This window comes from Typha angustifolia, chromosome 10 (assembly GCF_048772165.1).
Source record: "Typha angustifolia cultivar Huaian chromosome 10, ASM4877216v1, whole genome shotgun sequence".
Lineage (NCBI taxonomy): Eukaryota > Viridiplantae > Streptophyta > Magnoliopsida > Poales > Typhaceae > Typha > Typha angustifolia.
The window spans coordinates 12896638-12907614 of NC_133248.1; the positions used below are offsets into that span (position 1 = coordinate 12896638).

The following is a 10977-nucleotide window of genomic DNA, read 5'->3' on the forward strand; positions in this document are numbered from 1 at the left end:
TTCAAACCGAGTTCATAAGTCTCGCGAGCTGACCAGATTTTTTAAGAGACAAAAACACTCGTGTCTTAGAGTTACAAAGGCAACAAAAATCATTAACACAATCTCACAACTCAAAGCCAAACGATATTCGAACACACCCTTACTACCGGTGTCATGCCACGGCAATAAGCTCAAGGCTGGCGGCCGAGAACAGTGGAGTGATAGGGTGAGCAAAGGAGGGAAAGAGGAGAGAAAAGGGAGAACGATCGAGGAAAAGAGAGGAAGAAAAAAGGAAAAGGAAAAAAAAAAAAACCTGAGTGGCGGAGGAGAAAGGCCATCAGTGACGGCGACGAAAAACTCTCACCTACAAGAGAGGGAAATGAGCAAACCTAGCAGAGGGCTAGGGACGGGACATCTTATCGCTTCAATCAAAATGCTATATTTGCTTTGCTTTTCTTTTTTCTTTTTTTCGAATTGGCGTGTCGTTCAATTTACTTTACTTGAAAGAAAAAAAGGGCCAAATAGTACTGATCCTATTAGTTAAAATTAGATGAAAGAGCTCTCGTATCCAACAAACTTATAATCGCCACTTTGCGGAAGAAAAAGAAGTCATTCCTTCCCTCTCGGTCTAGCTTCTTTCTTCGTGGGCCCGACCACTATCGGTCCATTTCGATCGACCTACTCCTCACCTACAAAAAAAGTTAAAAATAAATATATATAATTAAAATTAACAAAGTAGAGATAGTCAATAGACAAATAGTTGGTGAAAAGAGAAAGGGGTTCGGAAAACCGGAAAACCGGGAAACCATAGTTGGTGAAAACCGCTATTTATGGGCACTTGTATTATATATAACCCGCCTTCCTTGAACCATTCCCTCAGGTTGGAATTCTAATTCTAACTTTGAGGAGACTCGGCGAGCAAGGAGGAAAGCGTCCGTGCGTTCGGGGAGGAGTTACTAGTGTAGTCGTATCGGAGGTGATGGGATCCGAAGCCCCGCGATTCTTCTGGGGCGATTTCCCCGAGGAGGACGAGTACTACGCCTCCCAGGGCGTCAAAAATCGCCAATCCTACTTCTCCACCCCACACGGTCGCCTCTTCACCCAATCCTTCCACCCCATCGATGCCACAACTGGTCAGGAAACGGCCGTTAAGGGCGTCGTCTTCATGAGCCACGGCTACGGCTCCGACACGGGCTGGCTCTTCCAGAAGATCGCTATCAACTACGCCACGTGGGGCTACGCCGTCTACTGCGCCGATCTCCTTGGCCACGGCCGGTCCGACGGCCTCCGATGCTACCTCGGCAATATGGAGGCCGTCGCCGGTGCATCCTTATCCTTCTTCCTATCCGTCCGATCCGATAAGTCCTATTCCGATCTCCCCGCCTTCCTATTCGGCGAATCCATGGGCGGCGCCGCCACGCTCCTCATGTACCTCCGCTCTCCGCCGGACGCGTGGACGGGCCTGATCTTTTCCGCGCCCCTCTTCGTGATCCCCGAGGACATGAAGCCCTCCCGCCTCCGGCTGTTCCTCTTCGGCCTCCTATTCGGGCTGGCCGACACGTGGCAGGCGATGCCTGATAACAAGATGGTAGGGAAGGCGATCAAAGATCCGGATCGCCTCCGCGTGATCGCCTCGAACCCGAGGAGGTACACGGGTCCGCCACGTGTCGGCACGATGCGGGAGCTTGCGCGGTTGTGCGGTTACCTGCAGGAGAACTTCCCGAAGGTAACGGCTCCGTTCCTCACCGTCCACGGGACGGAGGACGGGGTAACGGCGCCCGAGGGGTCCAAGATGCTGTACGAGAAGGCGGCGAGCAAGGATAAGAGCCTAATCCTATACGAGGGAATGTACCACTCGCTAATCCAAGGGGAACCCGAGGAGAACTGTAAACGAGTGCTAGCCGATATGCGCGATTGGATCGACCAGCGGGTGCGCCACGTTCAGGCCAACGACGCGAAGGCGGTCTGCTGAACCGGAGTTCGCTCACTGCCGGTTCGATTACTTTATCCATCGATCAATTAAAAAGAAGGACAATGTTAATCTGTATACGTTAATGACTGATGGTGAGATATGTTTTGAGAGCTTGGTGATGGTCCTGTAATTGGTATGAAAAATAATTATATTAATAATTATTATTTTCTTATTTAGATGCTGAGAGCTTATTTAGTTTGGATCTTGGTGGAGTTGGTGAGCTGGCCATGTCGCGAGAATGAAGTCGACACGGCTCCACTGGCCTTACAGTTTTGTTGGATTTTTAATCCAAAGAGTCTCCACGCAGACTTATTTTTATATATATTTTCTCTTAAATATGTTTAGATTTACGGCTTCCACCAACCCTTTCTGACTATCTTGGATTGTTGAGAATAGATTTTTCTGGATAAGTTCATGTAGGTCTATTAACAAAGTTTCTTTCGATCCGACACGCTGGCAAACCGTGACAAATTGAAATCACCGGCATTAAGAAATTACGTACTACCATACTAATAATCGGTGACATCAGACGGGCGTGGCGAGAACGAAATGGCTTCGCGGATCGGATCCTGCGCAACCGCACTTATGTCTTGTAGTGTCTGAAGGAATGAATCTACTGCCCACCTACTCCGCAGCCCCGATCGCGATTGGAACATATATACAGGTGGCGTTCTTCTATTTGTGGAGAACGACGAACGGAGAGAAAGTTAGTGGGACATGCCGCGCATCCTTTGCCAGTGATGTAAACCTTAGCTGCTGAGTTTTCAGCTCGTTCAAATCAACAAAAAAGAAAAATTGTCGCTGGGAATATTACATTAATATTCCACAAAGGAAAGCCAAAAAGGAGTAAATGTCTTAATTTATTCGAACCGTTATGCTGATTGTAAAAATGGTTGTAATAGTGAAATGCAAGTGTTTCAATACTATTTTTAATAAAATAAATCTCTCAATTAGAAACTCTGTAATGGCTGTTCTTTGTTCGAAAAATAGTATATCTAATTTATTATATATTATTTGTTTCAATCGACATGGTGTCGCTTCTGCTTGCTGTTTTGAAAAAAAAAGATGGCCTCAATAAGTTTGCAGTTTATCACCTATGACCAACGCACATGAATTAAAGCATTGCTACCCAAATGACAAAACACTTAGCATATTTTTAAATTTTCATATAAGTTATTAATCCAATCAATTACTTATTTAAAATTACTGTTCTAGTCTCCACTCGTTTTGTATTCAAATTTTGACGGGAATTAGACATATTATAACAAAAAAATTGGCGGACTTAATATTAGTCAAAAGTTTACTAACTAAGATGACGATAAAGAACAGTAATATATAAAAGAAAAAGAAAATTTGTATATAATACTCTCTTTTTTTTTTATCGAAATTGTAATTTACACCATTCAATTTTATTATTTATATATCGAGCCCTACATTTTAACAAATATATGTAAAACATATCATGAGTTAGATTTAAATTAACACCATAAAAATATTCCGTTAACTAGAGATATCTTATTTCTAAAATAACTAAAAAATGTCCATAATGTGTCGTGGTTGAAAATATTTTTATAATATTTTTAAGATTGTTAATTTAATTCAGATATTTAGTTAAATTTAACCAACAAATCTAACAACATAGTATTTTCTATACATATGCGCTAAATTATAGTGCTCGATTTATAAATAGTGAAAATATAATGTGTGAATCATAAATTTATTAAAACATAGAATGTTATAGATAAATTAAAAAAATATGAAAATACCCAACTACCATGCCACAAAAATAAGAAGTTTTATTTATTAAAATTAACAATAAAGATATTTAGTAGATAAAAATACATAAACTCCTCTTTGCTATTGAAAACTTTTAAAATATCATAATTTTTACTATATTTTTTAAAATATCAGACTTTCTATCAAAATTATTGTGATATTTTCAAATTATTATTATTATTATTTAACATAATATTTTAAACAAATTATATTAAATTTAATAAATATAAATGACTAATATATATTTAATTTTTTAAAGTTTAGATGGTAAAATATATTACAATATAAAATATAAAAAATATTGTTCTCTAGATAAATTGACATCTCTAGAGGCATGCCACGTGTTCGTTTCCTATCGAAACCGGCGGTGAGCAGTACAGAGGTCGACCTCATCGGATATCATTCAACCCACGACAAAAGTCAACAACGAGTGAAGGAAAAAAGGAAAAAAGGGAAGGAGCTATTCTACTGGAATTACTGAAAGCAAACGTACCAAACTCTAGTGAATTTGGTCAACATGTTGAAGAAATAATAATAATAATAATAATAAGAAGAAAATGTGTCGAAATCTAACGGCAGATTGGTCCACGATCTATATTTGAACACCTTTAGCCTTTTCACATTGCAATAAAAAGACACACTGGCTCATGGGACAGAGCCTTAATCACGTCAGAGTAGGAGCACACGTCCGGACTCATCCTGCTCATATAGTACGGTACCCATCTTGCTAGCTGCTAGAAGCGAACGCACAACACGGTAACCGACAGAACGTACCATTGATCAAAAGAGGAGTTTTCTCGTTCTTAATTATGAGAAAATCGTTGTGATTTTTATATAGAGAAATGGGTCTAAATGGAGGACCACCAGATGGAGTTTATAACACGAATAATTTGTATGGACCACAAGCAAACTAAATGCAAGAGAATTTACGTGGTTCGAATTATAGTCTATATTTGGGAAAGGAGACAGACAATAATCACTTATACCTCAATCCTAAATCAACAGTAATTTCACTCTAATACAAAAAATAACATCTCACAATAGTTATTAGACAAGTTATCATAGAGGCAAGATGGAAGTTAAAACCACATCTTGAGTAATATGTTGCATTTATGTGATCACAAAAAGCATAACCGGGCTAGAGGACGGGTAAAATTTTTGACTGTGGCCCGGCCCGGCCTGCCCGGCCCATTGATCATCCCTTGTTCTTTGGATAGATAAATAACTAGATAATATGCCGCGCGTGGAGACCCAATGCCAACCAACCAAAACAAAATGGCCACAGCTTTCTCCCACCAACTCGGCCGTCCAACTCCCAGCCCCATCATCTCCTTTGCCGTTTCTCGACCAAGGGGAACCATTCCCAAACGCACCGTATTCCTCATCTCGTCACCTCCCGGTAAACGAAACAGGCGTCTACCCAGCAGGTGTAGCCTAGTGGAGAAGAGGCAGAGCCCACCTACACAACCAGGCATCGACGTCGATGGGCTCATCGACTTCTTGTACGACGACCTCCCCCATCTCTTCGACGAGCAAGGGATAGACCGCTCCATGTACGACGACCAGGTCCGGTTTCGGGATCCGATAACCAAGCACGACACCATTGATGGCTACCTCTTCAACATTGGGCTCCTCAAGGTGCTCTTTAGGCCACACTTCCAATTGCATCGCGTGACGCAGGTGTGAGGTGTTTTGGATTTCTTTGTTTAGTCAATATTTCTGTTCGTTGCGTTGGTATTTAATCTTGCATTTGAAACTTATTTAACTCATTGAATTGGTTTAGACAGGACCTCATGAGATCACGACAAGGTGGACCATGGCGATGAAATTTGTTCTTCTACCATGGAAACCGGAGTTGGTCTTCACAGGCCTCTCTATCATGGGTGTTAACCCCCAAACTCACAAGTTCTGCAGTCATGTGGTTAGCTTTCTCATATTCTGACAGCAGAATTTATTGCATTCAGCGGCTATTTTACTTAGCTAAGTTTTCAGTTTCTTAGATTCTCTATCTTCGTAGGATGTTTGGGATTCGATAGAGCAGAATGATTACTTTTCGCTGGAAGGTCTGTGGGATTTTGTAAAGCAGGTATCGCTTATTGGTGGTTTATATTTGCTATACGGATCCTTTTACATGGTGCGATACATAATTCTCCCAGCCTTATTCAATGCTTTTCAATTGATTATAGTTGAGAATTTATAAGACTCCAGACTTGGAAACACCAAAGTACCAGATATTGAAAAGAACTGCAACTTATGAGGTACGGCTTTCATCTCTAAACTGTAAACGATTCATAGATCGCACTACCTTTTGCGGTGTGAACTTTATTACTTCGGTTTTAAATATTTCCAGTCTGCTGATGTGTTCGCTGATTTCACTTATTTAGGAGTTTCTTTGAGTACATACGTCTAAGCAATACCAAACTACTTTTAAAATACTAAAAGGGAGTAATGTAATTCACTCTTTGTTCTTTAACTACATATTTAATTAATTGCTTATTCGCTATTTGGGATGTTTCCTTAAAGGTGCATCCTTTGTCATATTTCTTCAGTATTTTCAGTGAGATTTTTGTTCCTCCAGGTGAGGAAGTATGCATCTTTTGTGGTTGCTGAAACAAGAGGAGATAAACTGTCAGGCTCTTCTGGCTTCAATGATGTGGCTGGGTGAGTGATTCTCCTTACTAAGTTTTGTCAAAACAGGTATTATGTTTTTTCATCTTTTCTCCGTTAACAGACAGTACAAACATTGAAGTATTAGTATATCATAGGTATATATTTGGCAAGAATTCTTCAACAGAGAAGATCCCTATGACCACCCCTGTCTTTACCCAGGCTTCTGATGAAAAGTTTTCAGAAGTTTCAATCCAGATTGTTCTGCCAATGGACAAAGAACTGGGCAGGTAAGTGCTAAAATTGCAAAGCTATGCCACTCACTTTAAGGCATTAAGAAAATCCTTTTTTGTCGAGAATGAAGTTGTCAGAAAAGAAGAACATTAATAAGGATAATTTCTGGAAGCTGTTCTTTTTGATATGTTTGCATTACCATATAACCATCTTTGTTTTAACAGCTTACCTGCCCCTACTGTGGAAGCAGTTAACTTAAGAGAAATTGGAGGCGGCATTGCTGCTGTAACAAAGTTTAGTGGAAGGCCCACAGAGGAGCTTGTTTGCAATAAAGAGAAAGAACTGCGTTCTAAGCTACTTAAAGATGGTCTCAAGCCTCAACAAGGATGTTTTCTTGCACGTTACAATGATCCTGGACGGACATGGAGCTTTATAATGGTATGATTCACCCTTTCTAGCGTCGAGATAAAATGTGCAGCAGGTTCAGCGTAGTGATACAAATCTTTTTTCTTATTAAATAGATATGAATCAAGATTGCATTTTATTCTAGTACAGCAATTAGCTCTGCTACCTGCTTGTTTTAGCATCTGCCATAAAATATACTATGTTTAGATGTCTATGTCATGTGTTTTTCATATATCTATCTACATGCTGGATGTGTATTATTAATAGTCAAAGTGGTCTGGCAAGTTTATGATGCTTTCTTTTCTGAAGAAAGCACTTTGATGCATGTATCTTTTAAGGAAGATGAAATCAGACTACATTCTAGTGTAATTCTGCAATCACTCTTCTACTCCAGTCATTTGCTTTTGTATCTGTCATTGCCAGAAAACTTTGTAGTGTATCTTCTATTTCAGATTGTTAAAGCTCATTCCCATCCCTGATAAAGTTCCATGTTTCAATTCCCTTTTCATTCGTTGCTACAACCAAAAATTAGAAATTGCCATTTCACTAAATGTTACAGTTAATTATATTTTTAGCTGGTCAATTGTCAATCTGTTTCTAATTCTTTCATTGTTAGAATTGTTATTCCATTTGTTCTCTTGGTTCAACAGAGAAATGAAGTGCTCATATGGCTTGACGACTTCAAATTAGAGTAGTCTAAAATTTCTGGATCAAAGATATCAACTTCTTATTGTAGCCTCAAGGCTACCATTGAGTTAAAAAAAAGATCGCAGTTTCACCATCATTCTGATCGGAATCACTGTTTTATACCTCAAGAGCTATACAGGTGCCTCTCGTAAACTAGTCTATCATCTGTTTGAGTATGTGCACAATTAGAAACGATATTCTAGTGCCATTTCTTGTAATCAAAATGTAAAATAACATATCAGTTGACGTTGTTTATTTTATTTCCTATTATACATTGAATTCTGCTTGAATATCAAAAGGGAAATTTATGTTTACAAAGTGACCAGTTCGTCTGCAGCCCATCTTACCTGGGCCAACATTTCGACCGCGTTCGATTTTGGGCCATCCTAGTCTGAACCACTCAAATTCCTCCTCGTCTCTGAGAGAAAGTCTAGCAAGAACTCAAGAAGACTAATAATAGTAGGGAAACATAACGTATAATATTGGGATAGACCTAAACAACTAAGAATAAGAATAACATGAATTCCTTCTTCTTCCTCCTCTTCCACGACGAGCCCCCGCTAAGATCCCCAGCTCTACACCTCTCCTCTCCTCTCCTCTCCCTCCTTAGGTCCATCAATCCACACACTGCCTTCTTCACATCATCTCTCTTGATGACGAACATTTGGCTATCATCCACTTCCAGTATTGTAGCCTTATCCTTGACCCCAATTGCTATTCCAACGTTCAATACCTCCACTATCAACTCCTCGTTAACGAATTGGTCTGAAAAGTGAGGCCATGTCAGCATCGGCACGCCGCTGGATATACTCTCCAAGGTTGAGTTCCGTCCGCAGTGCGTCATGAATGCTCCGACCGCCGGGTGCGATAGTATCATCGCCTGCGGCGCCCATCCTCTTATTATGAGACACCTATCCTTCACCCTTTCTTCGAAACCCCCCCCCCCCCCCCCCCCCCCCCCCCCCCACCCCGAGAGCCACTCTTCCACGTCGGAGAAGTTTTTATCGGCTTTGATCACCCAAATGAATGGTGCCCCTGAGCTCTCCAAGCCTAGTCCTATCTCAAAAATTTGGGAAAGCGAATTGCGAACGAGAGTACCAAAGCTCACGTAGAGAACAGATCGCGGCTCCATGGAGTCGAGCCAACGCAAGCAGCTGTCCTCGTCGATCGACGATTTGTTCCCCCTCGCCGCCATATCTTTGATGTCTCCGTTGCACAGGGACAGCGGCCCAATTGTCCAAAACTTCTTCCCCCTCTCCTTCTAATTGGAGTTAATGTAAAGCTTCTCCAAGTCGTCAAAAGTATTCAACACCGCACCATCGGCTCTGTTTTCCTCCTCTAATTGCTCCTGTCGAAATTTCTCGACGCTCGGTATTCTTTAAGCTCCCCAGTGCTTTGGCCTTTGTTTTCGTCAGTCGATGAGGGAACCCAGGTACGTCAACGAGCCGGTGTTCATCAGTTATGTGACCGAAGATTTTTCGATCAAGAACGACGTACCTGCACAGGGAAGAGAAGGCTCCAAAGCCGGTGAACGTAACCCTGGGAATGCCGAATTCCCTTGCAACATCTCCAGTCCATGCATGGAAGTTATCGGATATTATACAGCTCGGCCGGAGACGTTGCTGGCGGAGATGCGCTGCGAGAGGTTCGCGGAGCACGGGGCACGCGTTGATGAAGTACTTGAGGTGATCTAGACTTGGAAGTGCGTCGATGTTTTCGCATCCCTCAGGAAGGCCAGCTTCGACAGACGGGAAGTGGAGAGTAATTAACGAAGCGGATCGGGAGGCACGACTCGCTTATTCTGTCGATGATGGTCTTGATTAAGCCGGCGTTGCTAGGGGTAGTGATGAAGGTAACAATTGCACCGTGCTCGGCCAAGAGGCGGGCGATGTCGACCATGGGGATGGTGTGGCCTTGGGGCTTGGGCCATCAGTGGAACCAACCCCAAAGGTGGCTTTACAATATCACATAACACCCTTTCCTTATTAAGCATATAATAGTGTCAGAAGGAATCTCGAAGGATTAGCTCGCCGTGAGCTGGTCCGAGATGGAATCTTAATGTGTGGATTCCACGTCGCCGTCGACGCCGTAGCTGCAAAGCCCAGTCTTAATTAATTTCCTGTCTTCATCCTATTGCCCCTGTGTCAGCACTGTCTGGACTAGCTAGCTCTCGAAGATTGATTGATAACCTCTCAAAATCTATTTTCCATTCATCGCACGTAGGAGAAGGCCCACATGAGGTTTATAATTTCAGACGTGTACACTCATGTCCAGGTGTATGGAGAGGCACATACTAAATTATACAGTAACGGAAAATTAGAGATTTCAGTCCAAGCTGGGTATTAATATGGCTAATTTTAAAAGAAATATTTATAATTTTTAATATCAAAATAAAAGAGCTAATACTAATATAAACTATTTTATTATTTAGTTCAATGCTAATATAATGAGTACTAATTATATTTAATGTGATATATAATTGATATTAAAATAAATAAGGATAATAAATTTGTAATGAGAATTGTTGATATTTTAAATCGAATGATTAAAATACTCTTAATTGGATATAAAATAGTAGTAATAATTAGCTCTTGTCTAATCTAATAATAAAATAGTAATTATAAATTATTATTAAATTAATTTATAAAAGTTATATGTAATAAGATGAAAGAGAAGGAAGAAATAGTGCAATCAAATGATTGCTGTTTAGTTATTTTACACGAAAACATAGAGGCATATTATAAAAAATAAAAAATAAACTATTCTAATTTCATAAGTGGACGATGGCTTAATTACAATCCAATAATTAATTGCTAGGAGAAAAACAATATAGGTGATGTAACACAACAGCATACGTCATGAAATGGTAAATAAGCACCAGAACAACCAATCTGCCTATGAGAAGATTTGCCGACCATGAGCATCTCCTTACATTTTCAAGAAAATGCTATAACCATCCATTGTTTACGAGCCTATATATATATATATTCTATTTGTAATTAAACAATAGCATTCACAATGGAATCATCAACTCATTTTGTCATGTTCCCTCCCTCCTCTATCGGCGTGAAAGAGAAGACCGATATTCTCAAACCAGGAATCTCATTTCCTCCGAGCGTAGAGATTCAAGATTTCTTAGGAGCACAAAATCACATAATCAAATAGAAGCAAGATTTGCTCTTTTATTTTTTTTACTTTCTAAGCTGATACTAAATGAAAAGGATGACTGAGTGGACACCCACACATTCAGTCATATTGACATACAGTGACTTACTTAATTATATATGACCCATAAATGTTAAGGTAAAAATTATTCT

The 10977-nt window shown here is 40.4% G+C and overlaps 2 protein-coding genes and 1 pseudogene across 2 annotated transcripts; 2 read left to right on the forward strand and 1 right to left on the reverse strand.

The window, feature by feature from the left end:
* The first annotated feature begins 841 nt into the window (after positions 1–841).
* LOC140768918 (caffeoylshikimate esterase) lies at positions 842–2127 on the forward strand. The gene has a single exon (XM_073109391.1). It carries the CDS (start codon positions 959–961, stop codon positions 1949–1951), a length of 993 nt encoding a protein of 330 aa, XP_072965492.1. The 5' UTR covers positions 842–958; the 3' UTR covers positions 1952–2127.
* Positions 2128–4985: 2858 nt separating this feature from the next.
* Positions 4986–7920, forward strand: LOC140769201 (uncharacterized). The gene is made up of 8 exons (XM_073109822.1): positions 4986–5407; positions 5511–5648; positions 5745–5813; positions 5914–5985; positions 6306–6388; positions 6493–6624; positions 6793–7006; positions 7624–7920. Exons 1-8 carry the CDS (start codon positions 5003–5005, stop codon positions 7666–7668), a joined length of 1158 nt encoding a protein of 385 aa, XP_072965923.1. The 5' UTR covers positions 4986–5002; the 3' UTR covers positions 7669–7920.
* A 186-nt stretch (positions 7921–8106) lies between these two features.
* On the reverse strand, positions 8107–10584 carry LOC140769300 (UDP-glycosyltransferase 73C5-like; annotated as a pseudogene).
* Positions 10585–10977: the final 393 nt, after the last annotated feature.

Coding starts and splice junctions, on each gene's coding strand:
- LOC140768918 (XM_073109391.1), top strand. CDS start 959: ATGGGATCCGAAGCCCCGCGATTCTTCTGGGGCGATTTCCCCGAGGAG.
- LOC140769201 (XM_073109822.1), top strand. CDS start 5,003: ATGGCCACAGCTTTCTCCCACCAACTCGGCCGTCCAACTCCCAGCCCC. Junction 5,408..5,510: donor AATTGCATCGCGTGACGCAG/GTGTGAGGTGTT, acceptor GAATTGGTTTAG/ACAGGACCTCATGAGATCAC. Junction 5,649..5,744: donor ACAAGTTCTGCAGTCATGTG/GTTAGCTTTCTC, acceptor CTATCTTCGTAG/GATGTTTGGGATTCGATAGA.